Below are 26,465 nucleotides of genomic sequence, written 5' to 3'. Positions count from 1 at the left end.
CACATTTAAACTTCCGGAATGATGGCGAGACTTGTGAAACTTTACAGTCAGGTTGATCGCATCAAAGAGCAACATTTCATCAGAAACAGGTAATGAAATAATGCGAATTATTCATTTCGATTCATTTGAAAACGGGGCTATAATGTTTTAACGTTATATAAGTGAAATAACCCAAATCTCAATGTTTATTTTCAACAAGTTCGTTCTTCACTGTTGTTCTAGACAAGAATAGCAAAAACACATATGGTTACAATATCTAACATTATATATGATAATTATATGATGATATATGATTATATGATGATAAGATAACACTGTAATAACTCGGTAATCTAAGTGAAAGCACATGAAACAGGATTGCGGAGGAAAACCGACAGAAAGAGAATGAGGCAGCGGTCAGGATTCAGAGCTGGTTCAGGGGCTGTCAGGTGAGAGCGTACCTCAGGTAAGACTAAACTTTTGTGATCTCCTTTTTATCTGTCAATACATGTTAAGTTGAACTATCAATTTGGCAAGTTTCAGCATTAATATTTAAAATTTTAGTTATATTGAAATAAGTGACAGTCCTGTTTTAGAATTAGTCAAGCTAATATCCTCTGTAGTATTGCATACTTTTCACATATAATCATGGCCTCCTATTTTAATTAATTAGTCAAATGTATATATTTTTTTATTATATTTCTAAGTTGGCTATAAATTATTTTAATAAAGTTCCTCTCGTATACTTGATTTTTGAAAATACTGTAACCTAAGTGTTAAAAGACAGACTTGCTGTACTAGGAGCTACATTTACCAGCAGCATTCAAAAAGCAACATTGCTCACATTTCTGCAAAAAAATAAATAACTAAATAAATAAAAAATAAACTAGTCAAATACAAATAAATAACTGCCATAAAAAGTATTTATTTTGCAATAAATTTAATATATATTGTATCATTATACATATGCATATCAATAATGTTATATTTCTAAATATTTTTTTTATTTAAAAAAAATCAGACATTTAATGGGATAGTTCAGCCAAACATGTACAATTGCTGTTAATTTACAACTATCCAGCCATGCAAGATGTAGGTGACTCTTTCTTCAAACATTAGGCTTTTAACTGAAACTTTGGCCATTTATGATCCACAAAATGTACAACTAGTAGTCAACATCTACTAGCACTCTGAGAGTAAAAAAAAGCAGTGAGAACAAAATGAATACCATTGGCTCCCAACAATGCATTTAGATAAAAAAAAAATCTGTTAAGAAACTGATTTTTATTAAATAACGTACATTATTTACTGTCTGTTTACAATGGAGTAATTGAGAATCCACATGCTGTATTATTCATAAGAATGTACTTTATTGTGGATGCTACACTGTATATTAAAAAGTTGCAACCAAATTTTATCAGCCAATGATTCATACTCAGCATCCTCTGGAGCATTGGCAAAGCCAGTTTCTAAAACAGTTTTAAATTATTTGGTTTATATCAAATGCCAAATTTTAGAAGTCTATAGATTTTAAAAGTCTATTAAAGAAAAAAAAAGTCAACTCTTGAATGGCCTGAGAGTGAACAATTTCTTTAAAGTAGTCTTTTACATTACATATTTTTGTAAAATTTAACCATGTTTATAATGTTGTAATTCACTTATTAAAGCAAAAAAAGCCCATCTACATGACTTTTTAAAAAAGCCTTTGGGAAAAATATTTCATGAACTTGTCATGACCACTTCTTCACTCCATGCCACTTATATATTGTATAGGGTAGACAGATGTGTTAATTCTATATTCTCAGCATATACCTGTAAGTGGTCACTAAAGCCTAAATCGAATGCATTTGGTCTTTAAATGCAAGAATTAGCCAGTGCGAAGGGCGCTACAGTGTGTAACCTCAACATATTTCTGTGCAGTGAGCAGACAAACTCCCAGACAGTGGGTTAATTTAGATTACTTTAGTTAATTGATCAATGTGTTAAGTGGCTAATTAAGCTCAATCTAGGCTTCTTGAGTGCAGCTCCAGGGTTGCCACCGTCCCTATACGCATTGATTTTTTGGAGTTATAAATGGCCTTTTGGAAATTGATGGCCATGTTGAGTTCAGAGTTGCTATAGACATGCATTTAGAGGGTGGTAATGATGAATGCAAATGTACAGTTGTCCAAGAAAAACTTACCACGGATAGGTAGGATAAAAAAGGTTTTTTTGAGCAAGTAAGTTTAATGTTTGAAAGTGTAGAGGTATAATCAGAGTGTTCTTTTATTTTTTTCAGACATCTGCATAAAAACGCAATATTAATACAAAAAACATGGCGTGGTTTTACTGCTCGGGCACTTTTCAGACAAAGGCTAAAGGTAAGTTGTGGAGACATGTAATATTGATTATGTTATGATAACCCTCATTAACATGTTGCAATTAACAAGCATGCCGTGACTTACATGCATCTACTGTAAGTTTGTAATTTGACAATTCTTATTGATTTCCAATAGAATGCTTTTATCTTGTCTACGATGCTGTTAATTTGACTTATTTTAATATTTATTGTATCTTAACTTTAATATTTACAATAAACGTAATAGATTTCATGGTAAGAGATTTTACATTTACTTTTTTGTGTGTTTGTTTTTGATTTTCAATCATTACGTAGTTGAAAAATGTTTAATCTTTTCATATTTATTTCTATAGCACTTTTACAATGTAGATTGTGTCAAAGCAGCCTAACATAGATGATAATAATAATAATAATAATAATAATAATAATAATAATAATAATAATAATAATAATAATAATAATAATAATCCATTTTATTTGTAATGCGCTTTTCTTAGACTCAAAATGCTACAAGGCAAAATACTAACAATACAAGGCAAGCAGAAATAGCACAATAAAAAAAAGATTCAATAAAACAATAAGAATATGAACCATAAGATAGAATAAAAAAGTTAACAAAATTATCATCCTAAGTTAAAAGCAATGCTAAAAAGTTGAGTCTTAAGAAGTTTCTTAAAACAGTCCAGAGAAGCAGCATTGCTAAAGCTGATGGGTAGTGCAATCCACAGCTTAGGCGCACTGTATGAGAAAGCCCTACTACCCATGGTCTTGAGTTTACAGCGTGGCTGATACAGGGTGAGTCCCGATGAAGTTCTAGTAAATTGGAACTGCTTCAGTACAGCTTTCACAGTTAAAAGCTGCGTCCCAAATGTCACACTATACACTATGCACTTCTGCACTATGTACTTATGTGCTTACACTCTCAACAGCATAGTATATGTCTGCAGTGTTGTCCCAAATGGAACACACATTTTTTTTTCTAAGCGGAAATTCAAACCGTTTTCCTGATGATGTTTGACGATTGCCAAATTAGTGAAATAAATGACCAAAGTACCAAATAATACCTGCCATGAGTATAACCATATTCACCATCAGGAGGCGGTATAATGACTCTTGTAGGAGAATTTTGCTTTCAAAATCCAAAATAAATAAACCAACATCAGTACCCAAAAGCTCCGCCCCTTACGCTACGTGAGCAAAGCTGCGGTCGTTGAGTGTGGGAAATGTCCATCATTCCACACTTCATTTTACCGGTTGAATAAGTGCATCATCTGGGTAATTAAAGTGCACTTATTATTTTTAGAGTTTTCAATGTAATCACACTACTTACACTGTTCACACTACAAAATGGCATAGAATAGTGCATAAGTATGCAATTTGGGACGCACCTAAAGTTTAGTTCAGTTCCTTTGGGAAATAATTTCTTCCTAAAACGAATTATCATTCAGTTTTTTTCATATCTTGCAGGATTTCCAGTTAAGTTTAATGTGGAAAGTCTGAATAATTTGAATAAAAGCTGAATTTAAAAAAGAAAATAAATCCAGGACCTTCTATGTAATCTGTTCTCTTTAAAACAAAGGAAGCTGTAAATAGTCTCTTTTTTAATTCTGATTTCTTGTCACTAATAATTGCAAACGTGCATGTCTTTATTATTAAGGAGAGCAGCAATATCATGTTTCTTTTTACTTAAGCTCCCAGTGAGTGAATCAATTGTCTTGTGAATATTCCTCACCATGTTTAGTCGGCCCATCCTCAGCGGCGTTCCATTGATTATCAAACTCAGCGAAGAGCATTTTACCTTCATACATCTCCATTAGTTACCAGTGTGACTTCCATAGATTTTCCCTGCCACGTCTGCATTATGTATTAAGAACAGCCACTTCCCTTCGATACAAAGTATGACTTGCCACTCCACCCTCTTATCTGCTGCTGCGTCTCCATGACTTTTATGTATTATGTATAAAGAGGATTTTATTCCTCGCGTGTTGGGAAAACATCTGAGGGCCCTGTCACAATGTAATGCTATCTCCCTCTCTTCACAGACAGCATATTTTATCATGAAGATGAATTTCTACAATAAGATGGCTGTCAAGGTAAATATTTCTCTTGCTGTTTGGAGAGGGAAAAGTCAGTAGGTCACACATTTGATTTGGATGAAATCTGTAAACAGATATTGGTGGTGTGTGAGATGTGAAAGGGACATGGTAGATAAAAATCTAAATACGACTAAATAAAAATAAAAAATGTTATATTTAAAACATATGTATGTACATGTTATTTTATATAAGAGTTATTTTAAAATACATATAAAATATTTATTGACGTAATAGAAAAATATAGATTTTTTGAAGGCAAAATTAATAGCCCTGCTGTGAAATTGTAATTATTTTTCAAATATTTCCCAAGTACTGTTTAATATTGAGAAGATTTTTTTTTCAACATTTTTATAAACAAAATATTTTTAATAACAAATTTTGGTATCACCTTATTTTGATGGTTCGTTTGTTGAATTTAAGTTACATTGCATCTACATGCCAACTAATTTTCAATAGATTATAAGTAGACTGTAAGGTTGGGGTTAGGGTTAGTGTAAGTTGACATGTACTTGCAAAGTTTCTTATAGTCAGTTAAATGTCTGTTGACGGAGCAGTATCAACAGATACATTAGTCTACTAATACTCAAATGAGAAGTAATTGGCATGTAGATGCGATGCAACTTTTAGTCAAACAAATGTGCAATAGGGACCATCAAAATAAAGCCTTACCCAAATTTTTTACTTTATTTTTTGTCATTGCCATGTTGACAGTACATCATATTTTAGTAGTTTAGTAGTTTCAGGATACTAGTACATTATTCAGTGTAAAGTGCAATTTAAAGGCTTAACTAGGGTAATTAGGTTAGGTAGGTTAGGTTGTCATTGGACACTAGTGGTTTGTTCTGTAGCCAATCGAAAACAAAATAATATTGTTTTTTAGGGGGCTAATAATATTGACCCTAAAAAAAAATGTTATTCCAGCCGAACAAAACAAAAAATGAGTTTCTCCACAAGAAAAAATATATATGAATAAATACTGTGAAAATGTGCTTGTTCTGTAAATCATAACTTGGTTACTAATAAATTTGCCTCCAACTGTATGCATTGTACAAATATATTTACTTGCATTGAAGTTGAATTGCATATGTAAAAAGTAAAGAACATTTTATTCTGTAAAATGCATGGTAACACTTGAGTATTAGTTGACTGTCTGCTTAATAACTGCTGTTACTGCTCTTTCAATAGACATTTACTGTAACTCACTATAAGAAACTTTACAAGTACATGTCAATTTACACAAACCCTAACCCTTACCCATACCCCTACCTAATAGTCTACTTATAATCTAATAAGAATTAGTTGGCATGTAGATGCAATGTAACTTAAATTCAACAAACAGACCATCAAAATAAAGTGTGGCCAAAAGCATTAAAAATTAATTGAATTAAAAATCATTTCACAGTGTTTCTGTTTTTATTGTTAATAAATTTAAGACATCTCATAAAACATAAAAAAAACTTTCGAACCACATATTTTGATATATTTATTCATTTAATTTAAATATTATTCATTCATTCATTTATTCATTCATTAGTTTGTTCATTCATTCATTTATTCATTTTCCTTCAATTTAGTCCCTTTATTCATCTGAGGAATAAATCGCCAACTAATCCAGCATATGTTTTACACAGCGGATGCCCTTCCAGCCGTAACCCAGCACTGGGAAACACCCATACACTCTTGCATTTACCCATATACACACAGCCAATTTAGTTTATTCAATTCACCTATAGCGCATGTCTGGGGAAAATAACCGAAGCACCCAGAGGAAACCCAACATGGGGAGAACAAGCAAACTCTACACAGAAATGCCAACTGACCTAATCAGGACTTGAACCAGCAACCTGCTGTAAGGTAACAGTGCTAACCACTGAGCCACCGTGTCGTCCCATTTTATTCATAAGGGCATATTAATCAAGTTAAATATTTAATGTCAAATACTAAGGAATTTACCATGATAATGTCTCATCTTTTATGAGGCATAACATTGTAAACATAAAGCTAGCAATATCAGTCCAGCCTGCTCTTTCACAGCCTGTAAATCAAACACGTTTATATTTGAGTGATACATTGGCACTTTTATAGAGCTATTGCTATGCATAGAAACTTTAGTTTTACAGATGTTTTTCCCTGAGGTGAAACTTTTAAAGAATTTTATAACTCGTACAAAATTTCATAGCATATTGAAGAATGCTGCATTTCTATGGAGGGTTGCATATTTGTACTATGATGATTGGACATCACACGAAATGTGAACTGAGGAAGGGATTTATAAGCAAATCTTCTGTGTTAAATCTCAGGCCCACCCTGTATTCTTTGCTCCTACTTCTGTTATGAGAGTCTAATTTGAAACATGAAGCTTGACCTCATCTCTGGGGTCACAGAATATGAGACTAAAGGTCCTGTCACCACTTAGAACCAAACAGAAGCTGCTCAACAGGACAAACAGCTTTTATAGGCCTTGTAAAAAATAGAGTGCTATGTCCGGGAAGCACCGGTAATGTAAAAATCTGGCGAAGGGCGGAAAAAAAGAAAGACAGACTGTGAAAACATTCTCTGAAAGATCTGTTTCAAACACAGACTGGGTGTTGGACGAAGAAAAGGACTGTCAATAGTTTGGAAAGCTCCATGGGAAAGTATGCATGATGATTGGTAATGAATGTGACTTGAGTTTTTATAAACTGTAAAAACAAATTAAGTCAGTACAACAACAAAAAGCATTATTCTTATTTCCTTTCACTTCTTCTTGTTTACTCAACTTTTGAAAACATCAGCTGCACTGACCTAAAAATTTTTAGTCAGTAATACAAATAACAGTAATTGGGTTAACATAAGATTATTCGTTTTCTGGAGAGGTGAACTACTCTGTAACAAAACATTTTTTGTTGAGTGAACTAAAAAAAAAAAACAATCATTATTTCATTTAGTTATTTTTATGTACTCAACATTTTTTTAATTATGTTAACAAATGTATAAATGTTAACGTTAACAAAACATTTATTAGACACAGAATTAGAAAAAAGACAGGAGGCAAAACAACAATAACGGTAAACAAGACAAAGATCAAAACATTGCAGGACAAACAGGGAAAAATGCTTTGTAATGCTTCACATGTGAGTACACATCAGCGCCAATGGTGTTCGATTCCCACCTCGAAGTCCTATGTTGATCCTTCCCCTCTGTCCTACCCCCACACTTTCCTGTCTATACTCTCTACTGTCTCTTTTTTTGTTCACTCAACTTCAGGCATTCCAGTTCTGCAGACAAAAAAATTTTCTATTTTATAGCTCTGACCACCAGGTAGCGGTTTTTGAGTACTGCGCCTTTAAGGCTAGTTCTTCACGCCCACCGTTTCCACATGCCTGTCAGCGTGCCTTAATCTCCTCCCTCGGCTGCTTCAGACCACAGAGAGACATGATGGAAGCAGATCTTACCTAATGTTTGTGAGAAATACTACAGTAAGAACTTTACCAATGAGTATTTGATGCATTTGTTGTGGAGTTGCAATGATGAGTCACACACAATGTCGTTACAAAGTTCACGCACACACACACAGATACACACACAGATACACAGCGCAGACACGCGCACACACACAGACAGCGCGCTTGTTTAGCTTTGCACTCTTTTTGCATGCAAATGTGACAGGATACATGCTAATATCCACTGCTGTATGGATATCTGTTATGTTAATGTACTAAATAAACCTGATTTAACATCCACGCAGCATTCTGACACGCAGCTGTGGTGATGAAGTAAGTCGGAAGTAAATCGCTGTAATTCATTACACACGTGCACTGTTTTAAAATCATTTTAAACTTGTAAAACTCACTCTTGATCACATTTGATGATGATTGATGACCCTAGCAAACTGAACAGACCTTTTAATCCCGGCTGCTTTGCGCACGTCCTGTCTTGTTGATATGATTAAACGCGTTACTACGGAGACATGTGAATACTCAGCTGTAAATCAATTCGGTGGGTGGGGGGACCGCACTCCCATGTCAAGTCATGTTGTTAAATTGAAAAAAAAAAGGACTGGGTGTGTTTATATCACCCCAATATGACGGCCTATACACTATACCTACACACATGTCTGTCCAAACAGCTTGAAAAGTAGACTTTTCACCATAGGTGCCCTTTAAAAAGTTTTGTTACAGAGTAGTTCACATCTCCAGAAAACTAATAATCTTATGTTAACTCAACTAAATGTTTTTTGCATTACTGACAAATAATTTTAGGTCAGTGCAGCTGATGTTTTCAAAAGTTGAGTAAACAAGAAAAAGCGAAAGGAAATAAGGATTGTTTTTTGTTGTACTGACTTAACATTTTTGACAGTGTACTGTTGAACCAATTGTACATACTGTATTACCGCTTATATGATTGGCCCTTCTTTTAAACTCCTGGTGATTGGTCAAAGTTCTTTAATAGATAGTTCATCCCAAAAACGTGTTTAAATTTGAAGGCTTTATAAGATGTAGGTGATTTTTGTCTTCAGTAGAATTAGATTTTTAGTCATTTTTTAGTTGATTTTTAGTTATTTTTATGTGGTTTTTGGTGATTTATAAAATGCATGTTAATGGCTACCATGGAAAAAACAAACAAACAAACAAACAAACAAACAAAGAAAACAGACAAATTATAAAATATGATAATCCACAGCCTCTGCAAACAATTCAGGAAAAAAGTAAATATGGATTTTTTTTTAAGTTAAATATTATTTTGTGTTGTGGATCATAATGACACAAATTTATAGCCTCACTTATTTTTTTTTTCATTACTAGCATGTTGCAGATTCTGCAAGTTGTACAGTATGTACTAATACTGATATATAGATAAAATAGATAGATATAGATAGGGAGGTTCATTCCGCTGTGGCAACCCCTGATAAATAAGGGACTGAGCCGAAGGAAAATGAATAGATAGAGCCGAAGGAAAATGAATAGATAGATAGATAGATAGATAGATAGATAGATAGATAGATAGATAGATAGATAGATAGATGGATAGATGGATAGATGGATGGATGGATGGATGGATGGATGGATGGATGGATGGATGGATGGATGGATGGATGGATGGATTGATGGATTGGTGGGTGGGTGGATGGATGGGTAGATGGGTAGATGGGTAGGTAGGTAGGTAGATAGATAGATAGATAGATAGATAGATAGATAGATAGATAGATAGATAGATAGATAGATAGATAGATAGATAGATAGATAGATAGATACTGTATTGAATAGTTATCTGTACTAAATAGAATATTCTACTGTTAAGTTTTGTACTTTTTTCTATAATATAATATTTTTGACCCCCCTCCAAAGAAAGAAGAAAAAAAAAGGGTTCACAGAGTATGATGATAGAACAAAATAAGGTTATTGTTCCTCATAACCCTTGTCCATTAAAAGCTGAAAACAAACAGTATTGAAGCTTTAGTGTTGCACTTCTTTTTAGTCATTTCCTTTATCCTATAAAGAGTTTATCGCACTCTTTTACCAAAAGCCGATGTGTTGCCATTTAATAGAAATCAGTGTTTACAAGGGAGGCCTGATTTGTATTAGACCTAATTGAGCAATATGCATCATTGATTTTACTAGTCTAGGAGGTCACAAAGAACTCAGAATCCAAGCTTGCAATTACTTTATTTAAAATTATCTATTGACTACTGATCAATGGCAATTCTTGTTTTGTTTAGTTTTTGCCGTATTATTTTTTTAAACCTGCTATTGTTTTAAGCATCTAATTAGCCTGAAGGACATCTGTCCTTTTTGTTTTGGGCCCTCAGTGGTGCTGTCATGGTGGCACTAGCTAACACTCTCATTCTTCATGGCCTGACAATGACTGCAAGCTCTACAGTGACAGGGACTTCTTTAATTTGCTCTGACTTTGAGTTGTCTTTTTGCAAATGTAACTTCTAAGCACTTTTTCCTAGTCTTTGTTAGCCATAGAGTGTAATAATAAAGGCAAAAACACAACAATAATAATATTAATTATGTGTCAAAAAAGTGCACGAAAGAATAATATTAAAAATAATAACAATAATAATAATCAGGTACATGCAAGGCTAATCAAAAGCCCTCTTTCGTTTGCAGATCCAGCAGAGATGGCGGGGATTTTATGTAAGGAAGTATGTACACAATTATTATGCACGCAAAAGGTATTTGGAGGGACTGACAAGGAAGAATGAGCACATCAGGTGAGAGTTAAAATTATTACTTTTTTATAACTCATATCTCTGCAAAATAAAGTCATACTTTTTTAGATGATTTGCATTACATTATACTGTGTTCACAAATGACCACTGTCTGAAATTCTTGCAAAGACAAAGGAATGTCATGCCTTTAACGGCATGTTTGAGACATATATATTAGCAGCATGTCATGCATAAATCGCCTCTGGTAACCTGAAAATGAATAACTTTATGAAATTCAAAATTAGCCTCTGATTTTTGCGTGCCCCCACATTTATATTAAAAAAAATCCTTCAGGGGCAGAAAGAAGATGCCATCTTTTACTTTTGATAAAAACGAAGTCACTTTTTGTAATGTGACCAATACATTTTGTGGAAAAATATCTTAAGGGTCTTGCTAAAATTAAATGTAAATCTGTTAAGTGCTCCTTGGATCAGTGACTCCCAACACCCTCACCCTCACTCAATCTCCCTGCTCCAGCCTCTGTTTAAGTGGGAACATTCTCTTTTAATGGGGTTTCTCACCTATGAATCACGTTAACACATTGCATTTCTCCATAAAACATTGGGCCACCATCACCTTATTGCATTGATGGAAACTTTTTTTATGTATTTATTTATTTTTCAGCCAAATACAAAGAATTAGTGCATTATAGAAGTGCTTAAGCAATGTAGATTTAATAGGACTTACAAATGCTGTTATCTAGCAGTGCATAACAATTTCAATACAATTCCTATATTGAAGAGTTTTAAAGAAATGTTTATTTAGCTTAAAACATGGTACAAAAATGGGGATAACATCAGTTATTCAGCATGTACTAGGGCTGCACAATATATGATTTCAGCATCGATATCGCAATGTGCATGTCCGGAATAGTCACATCGCAAAGATATGCAATGTTAAGTCTGGATTATAGTTGACCAAGAGCTACAGAGTTGTATTTAATCACTGCATTTATATGGAATTTATATACGATTTATGCAAAAAAAAAAAAAAAAGTATTTGTTTCTAGTCCAAATATCTACATTTCAAAGCAAAAATAATTTATTTAAGATGATTTTACTTAACCCACAGACAGATAATTTAGCTTGTTTTATGAAAAAAAAAAAAAAGAAATGAAACCATTTTTTTTACTTGATCCAAGTAATTTGATATTTGGATTAAGATTTTGGACTAGAAATGAGACAAAGCAAAGTAAGGAAAGCATTTTTTGCATTGTGATCTATTCAACTTCTGTATCTGAATACTGTTAGACTTCCCAGAAAACCATCAAATAGTGCTATTCAACTATCTTGTCACACTGTATTTATATCGCGCTATTTATCACAGAAAAATAAAATATCGCAATATCAGATTTTGCCAATATCGTGCATCACTAGCATATACCCTAATGTGGTTATTGTTTTAATTGACAATCCTAATATAAAACTGAGTCTTACATTAAACCTATTCTTAAATTTAAAAAAAACTAATTCTGTATGATTTTTAGCGTTTAAGTGTGCTCATAATTAATCTTACTTGTAATACTTGTGTCACCATACCCAGGTCAGTATGCAAATTTGTGTCCTGATATTTCAAAAACACACACGTATGCGTGCACACACACAGATTATGGAATAAGAAAAGAATTACACTGTTAATATCTTACAATCTGTACTTTTTAATCCTCAGAGTTTAGTTATTATCTTACAAATCTAGGTTAAAAATGTATATTTGCAAGTTAGCATCAGTTGTGCTATTATGATAGTAAAAATCAGACACAAATAGATATAATTATGAAGCTTTCTCTCATTTAAAAAAAGACTGTATCAGGAAAAAAAAAATTGTGAGATAAAAACTCACAGTTGTGAGAGCCAATAAACCCAATTAAAAGAAAATGTGAATTGTGAGATTCTGAAAGCGGGGAAAAAAGAAAAAATTACAGGATGTACATTCAGAAATCCAGAATTTATGATTTAGTAAAAAAAGTTATTGAGGGATAAAAAGTCTATTTTATTTGTTCCTATTTTATTGATCGCATGGTTTAAACAGTTTCCATTTGCTCATTGGTTATTGGTTCAGTCACAAAATTGAGCAAATAATGTTGATTAATATATTTGGGGTGGGTTTCCCAAACAACGACAGCTGAACTGGCGGCTGAACTATCATAGTAGGGTGCATCGTTTTGGTAAAGAATGACGTAGTGGCGAGTGTTTCCCAAAACTTTAGTTTCTCTGTCGCAGATCCGTCATTTGAACCACGTTAGTTATAACGTAAAACTTCTATACAGAAAAACCCCATACTTTTTGTGCAAATTATATTGTTTTACACGCACACATGCATTTTTAAAAAATCCAATATTAGTTTTGGTAAAGACATGCAGTTGTTTTCCATAATAATTTAAATATATCTATATTTAAATATATCTATATTTAAATATATCTATATCTATATCTATATATATATATATATATATATATATATATATATATATATATATATATATATATATATATCTATATATATATATATCTATATATATATATATATATATATATATATATATATATATATATATATATATATATCTATATATATATATATATATATCTATATATATATCTATCTATCTATATATATATATATATATATATATATATATATATATATATATATATATATATATATATAACCAGCACACATAGGGCTTATGTTAGAACCAGATTTTGTGTGCGACGTAGTTTGCGAATGTTCATTGGAACATGATTTTGTTTGCGACGTAGTTTGCGAATGTTTGGTTGAACATGATTTTGTTTGCGACGTAGTTTGTGAATGTTCGTTGGAACATGATTTTGTTTCTGACGTAGTTTGCGAATGTTCGTTGGAACATGAGTTTGTTTGCGATGTAGTTTGTAAATGTTCGTTGGAACATGATTTTGTTTGCAACGTAGTTTGTGAATGTTCGTTGGAACATGGAAACGCTAAATCAACTAACTATGTTTGTAACATTGTAACTTGCGACCTTAGTTAACTAACGATGGTTTTCGGAAATGCACCCCAAGTTAGTGGTAAACTGTCATGTACGATTTGCTTAAAATGTTCAGTAAGGGTATGATATCTGTCCAGCAGTGTTTTCCAAACAACAGCCAGTTTTTGTTTGTCTGTCCTTTTCCTTTGACTCTCTCTGTGTCTCCATCAGTAGATGCTGTGGGTTAGTGCATTAATTAGTTGTTTGTGTAACGCTTCTGAGGTCATGATGAATCAGTCAAAGATGTGAAGTGAAAGATCACCGCACTGATTCTGACAATCTGTTCCACGTTGGGCTCGGGATCACCCACTGACTGATTAGTCACCCCTCAAAGGTCTCAGTGCCAGGATTTTAATCCGAACAGCTTCAGCGCCTGAATAAATTATTCAAAATTTTCCTAATGGTTCCCATTTAGCACAAGCAGTCCAGCACGGCATGCCAATGATAGGAGGCCAGCGATACCGGTGTCAGAACAGCTCTCGTCTCCCATTCTCTCTCCCTGCCAGCGGTGAAGGATCCCCCCACCTCCTCCCCATGCAAAACCATCCGTGTCGTTTCATTAGCTCTAGCTTGACGACGAGGCACGGTATGTTCCGGTGTCCATCTTCATTCAGTTGTCCTTCTCTGCATACCTTAATGAAGTCAAGACCCAGGTTCAGTGCAGCAATTCCACAGCAAGAGTTTGTGCAATGTAACAATTTATCACTTGTCAAGAAGACACTTAAAGTTCCAGCACTTAATAAGGGCTTCCTCTGGGCTTGAGTAATTAGAACTGAGCGGCTTGCATATTTACTAAATGTGGAGTGTCATTGCCACCATGGCCTATTGCCTGCATGAATTATTTCTCTATCTGTAATAAACAGCTGGGTAATTATTACTGCCATAATCAGATAAATTTCTCTCTGTAATGTTTGAGCATGGCAAATCTTTAACTCTTTGGAAGCGCAGGGGGAATTTATGGACTCCCATTGCTCAGGCTACTTTTTTCCCCGCTCTCGTGTCCCTTTCAAGGACATCTGTGAAACTCACTCCTTAACTGCAGGCCTTATTAATTTTTTTTTTCTTTATAAACATTTCATATTATTTAGGGCAGGTCTTTTATCAGAGCAAAACTCCAAAAAACACAGGCCACGCTATGCATATGCTTAATCACACAAATTACTGCATTCATTACAGAGAAGTGTACAAAATCCCATTTTATGGGCAAATTGATCTTGATGCTTTCCACCTTAAAAGCATTTAACTTTTGCTAATTAATCATATGCTATTTACTTTTTTGACAATTTTTAGTTGGTGGCCTTTTGCTGGTCTAGCAGATTTTTTTAGAAATGAAACTACAGTCATTTAAAAATGTATACATTAAGCTACAAACCACAAAATGAAAATTCTGCCATCATTTATACTCACCTTTTTGTTGTTCTAAACATCTACCCTTTGTCAAATCAAATATGACATTTTTTCATCCCTCTATTGAAAGTCTATTCAGCCAAAATGTTTGTTAAATCATTGTTAAAATCCATTTGAATCCATAAGAATGAAGTGGTTTAAGTCTTCTGAAGAAAAAAATTGTCTAGATATACTATACTATTATACTAAATATAATTTGGTCTTGTATTTATATTTGTTTATACTGATCAGTTTACACATGTTGAGCTCAACAATACCAGCTTACCATCTGAGACCAAACCTCACTTCTTCATGTGGTAACTAAAACACATCCCAGCAAACATTTGTTTGTGTTAAAAAGAAGTCTAATAGACATAGATATTTGGGCTGTCATCTAAAATCTAATATATGCCTAAAAATAGTCTAAAATTGGACTAGTCCTCAAACACTAATCAATTACTACATATGTGAAGTCTGTCTACACAGTAAAAAATATCCTATAAAAAGTAGCAGTTTTCTGTATTTTGTGACTCATATTTTTATTATTTAAAAAAAATCCCATTTATTTATACTTTTTAAAGGAGTTTAGTATAACACAGACAACATATACAGCTATTTTAATCACGTTCAACAGTGTTTTTTGAAAATTTAAAGGGTTTTCTTTAAAATGATACCAAACTTTTGCTTTACACCTCTGCATGTGGATTTGGAAAGCTTTTGAATTTGGGTAGGCAAAATCCAGGTAGAAACCCCAAAATAGCACTTGACTTTAAGAGGTTTAACCTTGAAAAGTTAGAAAAAGCTACTTTTAATAGTTTAAAGTGATATATTGTCTGGGTTAAGTGTTGTATATTATGGTAAAAATAAAACCTTGTAATAAACTGCCAGTAAATTTTCTGTTATTTTACAGACTTATTTCTCTAATTTATATTATTTCAAACTCCTATAATGTCAATAAAGGTGACTTTATTAAACTGTAGATTTCAGAGCAGAGATCAAGGTCCATAAATGCAATTCACAACCGTTAATAAGCTGAAAACACTTATGAATCATAAAATACAGAAATTGTTAATTAACAGATATTTTCACAGTGTCTGCATATTTGAGCACTAGTCTGGTTTTGGACTTGGACTAGTGTGGTTCTTACACTGTAAAACCCAACAGTCAACTTTACCTAATGAAATGACTGTAGTTAACTCAAAATTTACTGAAAATTTATTCTACTAATTTGAAAAGAGTTTTGAACTCAGTGTTGAAAATAATGAGTTAATTAAATACCTCATTACTTCAACTTAAATGGAGTAAGTTTACAGTACTCATATAGATTAGTTTTTTAACTCAAACGGTTTGAGTTGCCTTAACTTATTGGGTTTTACAGTACTCAGCTGGTTTGAGTTCTCTTCATTTATTGGGTTTTACTGTGCTTAAATTGCTTCGTTTAATCAAATGGATTAAGTTCACAGTACTCATTAGGATTAGTTTTTGAACTTAAATGGTTTGTTGCAGTCGGCCTTCTCAAATGGTTTAAGTTACCTTAACTTTTTGGCTTTTGCAGACAATTCATTCTTGTATATTACTCCTATCACAACAAGCAATATTGTGTTTAATAGACCTCTAATAGGCATTTAAACTTGACAGCTTGACAAAAGCTTTCGTGTCCAAATCTGATGCTGTAAACGATGTTCACAGATCCATGTTTACATCTAAATAAAATCTTTAATTAAAAATGTCTATCATATAAATTGATTGTGTGTGTTAAGAAGACTTGGATTACATTGTTTGAGGAAACCAATTGCCACAAATTATTTAAGTTAAACTAATCTATATGAGTACTGTGAACTTACCTCAAAACTCTTTTCAAATGAGTAGAATAAACTTTCAGTAAATTTTGAGTTAACTACACTCATTTCATTTGATAAAGTTGACTGTTGGGTTTTACAGTGTATATGAAATGTCAGAGATTTCACACTTTCAATGAAGGGAAATAAATGTCTCATATTTGATTGAGAATAATTTAATTTGATCAGAAGATAAATGATATGTGTTAGGAATGACATGAGTAAATGATGAACTAGCCCTATAATGTACTGTAACTAACAGGCTAGACTGAAGTCCCCAGTAAATGGCTTGTGTTTTTGACTGAATGCCTAGCTGTTGATAGGTAAGGGTGATTAGCACCTGGTGGATTCTACAATAAGCGGATGCAATTCAATGGGCGCAGGGTGCTGTGTGTTGTGTAAGGACACACAAAGGTCATCTGTGTTAGCTGCTCCCGTGTCTCCCTACTGGCCCATCAACACTAATGAGGTTTGTGTGTTACCCCAGCCTTCTCGTAGACACAGATCGAGATCCCCTTCCACGGTTACAAATCTATTTGGCTTTTGTCCACTACAGTGCAATTAATAATAAGCGGGAGATATAGGTTAGCAAAGGTCACACAGACAATGTGATGCCAAGCGAAAGAAAATGGTGTTTGGTCAGAAAGCGTTTGAACATTGCAAACTCGGGCCACAACAGAAAACACTCACATCCAAGACGACTCTGCATTTTTGATTTATGTCTCAACTTTTAAAGAGAGAATACTGTGAGGAGATTTTTAAAGTTCAGCATACAGAGCAAGAAAACTATACGCTAAGCTAATGCTAAACTAAGTTCATGATAACTTTTACCGATTACAAATAGTATGGAAGTTTGTGGTTTGCAGGTTTCTTTTGTGTTCAACATAAAACACTCAAACTGGTTTGGAACAAGTAAATCGCGATTTAATGATGACAGAATTTGTTCCCTCTGTATATTAAGTGGCCTTAATGTGTACTTTAATTAATCATTTGTTACAATGTATTTATTGTGTAAATACATGTTTTTACATTGTAGTTAGGGCTGCACGATATTGGAAAAATTGGAAAAAATATATTATTGGAAAAATATAGGATATTGGAAAATATTGGAAAAATAACATTGCAATTTTTTTTTATACTGCGATACAAATTGCCTTATGAATACAATTTTACTAGATGACCTGAATAACTGTATGGAAAGAATTGGTCATTTTAGATTGATTGGGATGATTCTGTAGGGGAGTTAATATAAAATATATTAAACAATCTACAAGCATAGATGACATCAATAAAGAAAAATGTGCAAATTAAATAAACAGCATTTGATTGTTTTCAGTCTAACAGTATTAAGGTATACAGTAATTGAAAAATCAAATGGAAAATAATACTGCATAGTCTTTGTTTTATAAACAATTCGATAAAATTAATCATAATTCATTATTCAAATTTACCATTGGTACAATTTCTTAGGCATGAATGCTTTTAGAATCCTCACAGTCACAGGCCTCAAAAAACACTTGCAAAATAATAAATTATAATGCCAACACAGGCTCATTCTGAAAACGTAGCCCTATATACGTTTCTGATCACAAATTGAATCTTCGCTAAGCCCCGCCCTCCTTAGTTACTGTTGTTACACATGTCAAGCTTTCGTGCCTGGCACGTCTATTACAATATGTATGCGTAGACATTCCCAGGAAATATATTTAGTCATTTTTGTCAAACAGGTGAGATATCCGAGAAATCCAGACTAGCTGCCTCATATGATACACTGACCATTCAACAGCTTAGTTCATGCACAGCAGGGTAGGATTAAAAATAATCTAATAATAACAAATTAAACCTTGCTTTCTCTTTTTTAGCCAAAAAGCCTGATAGACTAATTGTTGTGTAATTAAATACAGCGTTACTAACCGACGAAGAGACACGCATAGACAGTGCTTCTACATAATTCATTCATAGAAAGAACAGCTAAAAAGGGGATTATATTAATAATCCGACACCAAATACAAAAACAGACAATAACCTTCTATAACGTCGTCACCAATGACTAAATCTCCAAAAGGCCGACGAAAACCATGGTGAGTTGTAGCTCTGACATGGACATGAGTGGTATGAATTATTGAAAAAGAGCTGCGGTTGAATTTTATTGATCGCAAGTGCTCAGTTTGTAATCACATCTCGGTTTTGTTCTGTTGATATGTCATTTCAAATATTCGTAGCTTGAAACAGATGGAAAATGATTAGATTGTGCTCGCTCTAAAAAGATATTTCTATGGCTTAAACGAACCAGTCCTCATAATATCGAGCTAAAAAAAAGAAAAAGACAGCTGTGAAAAATAATCTGCTTTGTATTTTTGTAGGAAACACAGTTAAGATCTTTTTAGGGTAAGAGGTTTGTGAGTTATTGCTGTCTATCACTGAATGTGTCAGGAATATCGAAAACAAAACCAACTTCACTGCTCTTTTAGCAACCCTCACATAGCTTGATCCACGCTGGCATTTCTTCCTTGGGTTTTAGGTTTTGGAAAGGGAAAAAAATTCCATCCGATTTAAACTTTTAGGCTACCGGGTATCAGATTTGCACAATCCATATGCACAACGCTTTGGCTTGTTTTCCTCGCGGAAAGCTTGACAGACCTCCTGCGCGTGGCTACGGTTGCTAAGCCACGATTGGTGTGTGGCAGTTTTCGGGTGTGGCTTAGCGAAGGGTCAGTTATGTAGCTAGAGCTATTTATGGCTGCATTTCGTCTTTAAAATAAACACTAGGGGGCGGTATGACGGCATTGATTTTTTCGCTTACCTGCATGTGGTCGGCTTTTCCGCCATTAGTTTGTCCGGAAGCTCGACACGTACGTCGCTGGACTTGAGATGTAGAGTGGAGTTGACCTCGACGACGAGGTTCGAGTCTGGTGAAGAGCGTTTCTAGAAAGCAGGTAAGACAAAAACAGAATCCAAAAAATAAAATAAACAAGTCAATAACAGGGTGAGAATGTGGTTAAATCTGAAAACGTGGTAAAAAAAATATCAGATGAGGGCTTTTCTTTTTCTGGAATGCTTTTTAAAACCATGCGGTTGGGTTTAGGAGGGTCAGGGGATCATTCGGTTGTTCAGTCAGTCAGTCGACAGCGACCTCTGGTGGACTTACACGAGAAGAGCAGGCACGAATGCCACTCGTGAGAGAAATTTGAGATCTGAAAAAGTGTACACAGCGGCCTCTGGTGGATTCACGAAAACAAAAAGTGAAAAAAAAAAGCGTAGCTCCTGGGACGTATTTTGCTCTCTACAGAAATGTATATAGGGGTACGTAATCAGAATGAGCCTGGGTTGCATAATCCAAATTCAACATTGCATATACTCGCGACTATTCGATGCTGAAACGATATATTTTGCAGCCCTAATCATAGTTATGCTTGATTAAATACATCCATGTAATTATTTTGTAATTAATTTCTGTAATTACATGTATAATTACAACTTAACCCACTACTGTAAACCTACTGTATTCATACTACCAAACCTGTCCCTAACCCTAATCTCAATAACACTAGAGGTGTTCTACAATGCATCATGAACACAGTAAGTACATTGTATTCCTTTTTTTAATGTAAGTACATGTAGTTAAGGCCACTTAATATGAAGTGAGACCCGGAATTTTTATTTTTCAGTTACTATCCTCTTATGTTTTTTGGTTTTTTTTTTTTGTATTTATTGTTTAACTCAAATAAGCATTTAACATTTTAATATTTGAAGTTGTTTGTTTCAGATCAGTATAGATTAAGGCTGGGCTGATAAACAATATTATATCGAATCACAATAAAATTTATGTCAATAACTATGATAAGCTCTGGACATTTTTACTCTATATTAATCTAAGAGCCAATCACACAGCAGAAATGTGCAAAAATAATCATCTAAAAGTGTTTTGATATTAGAGATGTATCGAATTTTCAGCCACCCATAAATTTATTGGCCGAAAATATGTTATGCCATTTAATGGACCCTCTAATTTTTGTGGCTTCAGTCATTGTTAGGGAACTCTTTTAAATATGGAAGCACTAACAACTTGTATCGAAATATATATCATTCATCATTCAATATGGAAAATAATTATCAAGGGAGCATTTTTGCCATATCACCCAGCCCTAGTATAAATACCTATATTTTTGGCTTTAATATTTGTATTGTGTTTATAAAGGGACTAAGCTACTCAATCTACATAATTGTGAATATCTATTGTGCTACTGTCTATTTATTTATTTTGCCACATAGAATCATGAAATGAAATTAACTCATTGCCTATAAAAATATCATACCATGAAACAAAACCCCTTTGACTTCACATTCACATCACTCCGGCCTGTCATTCCTTATGCTTAGTATAAATACACAAGTAAAGCATAAACTCAACAGCACTTGAGAACTAATGCATCACCATACACAAAACAGACACACAGTTTGTAATGATCACAAGAATTCAGACTGTCATAGTTTTATTCTGTCTGTAAAACTGTTCTCTTGCACAATCCACAAGAGCACTGAATGCTGTCTGATGTCTTGGGACTTGAGAAGAGTTTACAGAAGTGCGACTTGGAAAAACTGTGGGGTTTATGTGTACTGTTCTCTCCATCCCAGGAGAGACATGGAGGAATTTGCAGAGCTCCAGAGAAGAGAGAGAGAGCGGATCGTACTGGAAAAAGAGGAACAAGAGAAAAAAATCCAAGCTCAGAGACTCCACTTTCTCCTGAGCACTAAACAGGTGAGATGCATGTATATCTTCTACATATAAGCATATTCATTTGAGGTCACAGAATCAAAGGAACGCTGGCGGTGTGGAATATGAAGACCTGCATTTATTCCTACATCAGGGCTCCTAACCGGTGCAATCATCTGCTGATATATACTGTATATATATTTTATTTTGAGAAATCCCTCAGGCTATAATGTGTCTTTATAATTATGATGAAGTGCTCAGGCCATTGTTGATTCAGCAGCAGGCGCAGGGTGAGCAGATATTTCTTTTTGTGGTCTCTCCTTCTCCATCACAACCTCCTGTGGCTGCAGCTCTCTTGCACAAGTTACTGCTCTGATCGCTGGACGCTTAGTGCCAGCCTACACTGTGAACAGGGCAAGAGGACATTCTGGCCAGCTGCCTGCAGTCTGAAGAAGGAAATCATGAAATAATACACATCAGCTAATGGCTAATGGACAACAGATGCGAGAGACCACATGCTAGTTAAAAGATGCTTTAGACGAGGGGAAAGCTGTGTGTAGGCTGGGGTTACTGTGGCTAGACTAGTTTACAAATCACTTTTTGAAATACTGTGTACCTAACATTTTATTTTGAGACTTTTTTTTTCCTGCCATTTTTCCCTGTGTCCCACTGATTATATTATATTTATACTCTACAAATAGAATGAATAAAAATACTTCTATTGCAACAGGAGTATTATATTTGATTTTAGTTTAAATGTTCAAGGTCGGTACTATTTTTAAATGTTTGAAGTGAAGTTTTTAAACTAGTTTCGAGAGGAGCACGTGATATGATTGACTGCAGCTGGCCACTCATCTACATTCACTAGTTAGCCAATCAGATTAACCCCAACTCACTATAAGTAGCCTAGCTAGAACTACTCTCTTATCTTCGTTTTCCGAAGAAACCCCCCATCCACCCCATCTCCTCCTCCTTTCTACCTCTTACCACGGGGAGCTCTCGAGAACTACCTGATCTCGTACTCCCCGCATATGCTCTATGGACCAGGCGGGAGCCCTGGGCTCACCTATCTCCGAGCTCAGGGTTCTCTCCCGGGACAGCATGCCAAACCTGCTAACAGTTGTCAAACAATATCTAAGTGTGAACTCTTGAAATGTTAAAAAGGAAAAAGCCTTCCTTCAGTCTTCAGCCTCACTTGATCTTCATTAAATCATTCTGTTATGCTGATTTGATGCTCAAAAACATTTTAATTATTATAAAATATAAAAGCATTTGTACTGGGTAATAATTCTGTGGAAACAGTAGGAATTCAACTGTGAATAGAATGTTCAAAAGAACAGCAATAGATTTGTTTGTATAACAAATGTAATAGTCTTGAAAAAGTGATGAAAAATATTAAATAAAAAAGACACAGTAAAAAATATCTGTTAATTAACAGTTTACATATTTTGTGATTCACATGCGTTCTCTGTTAATTTATGGTTGTGAATTGCATTATGGGAGTTTTATCACGGCTCTGTCTACTTTTGATGTAATTCAACTCTACAGTTCGACAAAGGGAATTTTATTGCCATTTTAGTAGTTCAGAATAATATAATGTATAAGAAATAAGTCTGTATATTAACAGAAAATGTACTGGCAGCTTATAACCAGGTTTTGTACCATAATATACAACACCATCCCAGACATTATATCACTTTAAACTAATAAAAATGTCAACAAAAGTCACTTTTACAAACTTTTCAACATGGAAAGCCTTTGAAGGAAAAATCAAGGTCCCATAATGCAATTCAAAAGCATAATTAAATGGAAAAAACTGTCAATTTACAGATATTTTTTACAGTGGAATTTTAAATTACAATTTGGAATTGTATATTACATTACAAGATTGGATTAGAGACTACTAGAAAAACAAATACTGGAAATTATATATTTATATTTTATATATTTATCTTGTCTCCCACAGTGCTTATTAGAATCCAGTAAGCAATTCATTATATTATATTATATTATATTATTTTATATTATATTATATTATATTATATTATATTGTATTATATTATATATTGTATTATATTATATTGTTCTCACAACAAGAAGGTCACTGGTTTAAGCCTCTGCTGGGTCAGTTAGCATTTCTGTGTGAAGTTTGCATGTTCTCCCCGCTTTCGCGTGGATTTCCTCCGGGTGCTCCAGTTTCCCCCACAGTCCAAAGACATGCGGTACAGGTGATGGGTTGCAGCTGGAAGGGCATCCACTGCGTTAAAAAACATATGCTGGATAAGTTGGCAGTTCATTCGGCTGTGGCGACCCCAGGTTAATAAAGGGACTAAGGCGAAAAGAAAATGAGTGAATGAATGAATGATATTTGCTGCATATATAAAGCCTGAAAATATATTGAACATGACCAGAAAATCATTAATCGATGAAAGAAAATATCCAAAAAAAGGAACATCATTTAAACCTCAAAGCTCAAACTCAGGCTTAAGTGCTTGTCAGTGCAGGAAGGTTTTAACTCTCCTCCGAGTTGTCTGACTCTCAGCTTTCCCCCTCCCTGTTTTTCTCATTCTCACTCTCTGTGTCTCTACGCTGGGCAACTTATGTTCCCACAGTCTGACCTTGTCTCCGTGAAATGGATGGGTCTCCCATGGTTCATCGTTAACCAGAGAAAATTCCGCTGGACAAAAGTGGCTGTGCTGACATAGATGTAGTTCCTCGGTACGAGGGTCAACATCATTGCTCTTTTCCTGTAAGTCCGAGGCAAGTTGGGAGTTTGCGGTGTACCCCCCACCATGTGACACCCAAAGCAATACTATACACACCTACGCAAGAGCTTTACCAACGTGTATCTGCTAGTTTATATGTGACGTATATGATACTGTTTCTGGGTCCAAGCTTCTATTCATTTCAGTTGAGAAATTCAATATACGTTTATGACCACTGTTTAGTCATATATAACATTAAATAGAATATTTTACAAAGACTTTGGCTATTGATAGAGCATTTGGACCAGGAAACCTTTATGTGTGAAGTCAGACTTAACAATCGAATTACCTGTGTAAGTTATAAGCATATACAATATAATAACAAAGCTTCTAATTGAGGAAGCGCCTGATTAGTGACTAATTATTCTAGCTGTTTTACCGCAGGCCAAGCATCACCGAAGTGCTACGGTAAGATGAGACGGATTGTAGTTAGCAAGCAGACATTTACGCTAGCAGACATGACACATGCCAGAGTGATGGATGTGTGTCCATTCAGGGGAGGTGACAAGTATAATTGTTTTGCTGTGGTCGACCGATTAAAGTGGGTTCCTTTTCCTGAGAGCTAAATGTGTTTTGCTGTGAGTTTTGCATGGATACCTGTGATGAGAGGTACAATGGAAGCTGTTAGCAGTCCATTGCTAGCAAATGGGTTAGGTTTGAAGGTTTCTCTACAGGGTTTAAGGGCAATCATTTACAGAGACACACATTCTCTTCATTATGTTAACGGAAGCATAACATTGTTTGTTCTCCTTTTGTGTGTGTGTGTGTGTGTGTGTGTGTGTGTGTGTGTGTGTGTGTGCTCATCTTAGTGCCCAGGTGTTTTCAATTCACCGTTCAGAGCAGAGCCCGATGAGATGGAGCTGAGATTGAGAAGAGTGAAACCGCTTCTGGTGCGGTCGGCTCCTAAAGAGAGGAAAACACCAAATATAACCTCTGATCTCTCCAGTCTGATGCCAAACAGAGAGCGATTGCCGCCCATTCATAAAAAGACACAGGTGAGACCTTCCCCAATATTTCCTTAAAGGAGGAGTTTGTACAAAAATGAAGATTCTGTCATTATTTACTCACATGCTGTTCCATTGTTACAATGATTGGTCTTTCTTCAGAGCAACGTAAAAGGACATCAGAATGGATGAAAAAAAATGTCCATGACTTGTGTGATTCTTATCTAATCTGAGAATTGATGAATAGATAGAATAAGTTGTTATTTAATCAAAATCAGGGCGACGCGGTGACGCAGTAGGTAGTGCTGTCGCCTCACAGCAAGAATGTCGCTGGTTCGAGCCTCGGCTGGGTCAGTTGGCATTTCTGTGTGGAGTTTGCATGTTCTCCCCGCGATCGCGTGGGTTTCACCCGCGTGCTCCAGTTCACCTCACAGTCCAAAGACATGCAGTACAGGTGAATTGGGTAGGCTAAATTGTCCATAGTGTATGAGTGTGTACGGATGTTTCCCAGAGATGGGTTGCGGCTGGAAGGGCATCCGCTGCGTAAAACATATGCTGTATAAGTTGGCGGTTCATTCCACTGTGGCGACCCCAGATCAATAAAGGGACTAAGCCGAAAAGAGAATGAATGAATGAATGAATCAAAATCTTGATTTACATACTTCCCATTTTTTTGTTTTGAGTAGTGTTGTCTAATTAGCAAACTGTTAGTTCTTATGAGCAAGACCTTATCTAGATTTGAAAGATATTCAGTAATCCAGTGTATAGTATAATGTTGTATACATGTAAATAGTTTTGCCCAAATATTTGTTTAAAAAGTCTGGAAACATGGAAAAATCTATATTTATATTAATAATTTCTGCAAATATATGGTCTAAATGTTTTTATTAGTAGTATTAGTATTTGAAATTTTGAAAACACATTGACAGTACTGAAACATTATATTTAAAACATTTTATTTAAAACATATCTATCAATGCTAAATATTAAACCGACAATAACTTTGCAGTGGTCTCTTAATTATATTATATTATATTATATTATATTATATTATATTATATTATATTATATTATATTATATTATATTATATTATAGTTTGAGTTAAGTAGGGCTTTTAATATGCTTATAAAAAGTATGCTCACCAAGGAAGCATTTATTTTTGTACAAAAAAAAAAAAACAGGATAAAAAAAAGTAATATTGTGA

General features: G+C 34.3%; 1 protein-coding gene across 1 annotated transcript in view; it reads left to right on the top strand.

Annotated features, from left to right (window-relative positions):
• Window positions 1–26,465, top strand: part of spata17 (spermatogenesis associated 17) — a 62,949-nt gene continuing 36,484 nt past the window's right edge. The window contains exons 1-7 of the mRNA XM_056477413.1: window positions 1–89; window positions 356–445; window positions 2,258–2,339; window positions 4,360–4,410; window positions 10,509–10,612; window positions 21,473–21,596; window positions 25,126–25,311. Coding sequence (XP_056333388.1) covers window positions 19–89; window positions 356–445; window positions 2,258–2,339; window positions 4,360–4,410; window positions 10,509–10,612; window positions 21,473–21,596; window positions 25,126–25,311 — 708 coding nt within the window. The 5' untranslated portion in view covers window positions 1–18. The remainder of the gene's footprint in view (window positions 90–355; window positions 446–2,257; window positions 2,340–4,359; window positions 4,411–10,508; window positions 10,613–21,472; window positions 21,597–25,125; window positions 25,312–26,465) is intronic.

The sequence above is a fragment of the Danio aesculapii genome, chromosome 17 (genome assembly GCF_903798145.1).
Source record: "Danio aesculapii chromosome 17, fDanAes4.1, whole genome shotgun sequence".
In the NCBI taxonomy this organism is placed as follows: Eukaryota; Metazoa; Chordata; class Actinopteri; order Cypriniformes; family Danionidae; genus Danio; species Danio aesculapii.
The sequence above is the reverse complement of the archived record's forward strand: the minus strand, read 5'-3'. Positions and strand labels throughout refer to the sequence as shown.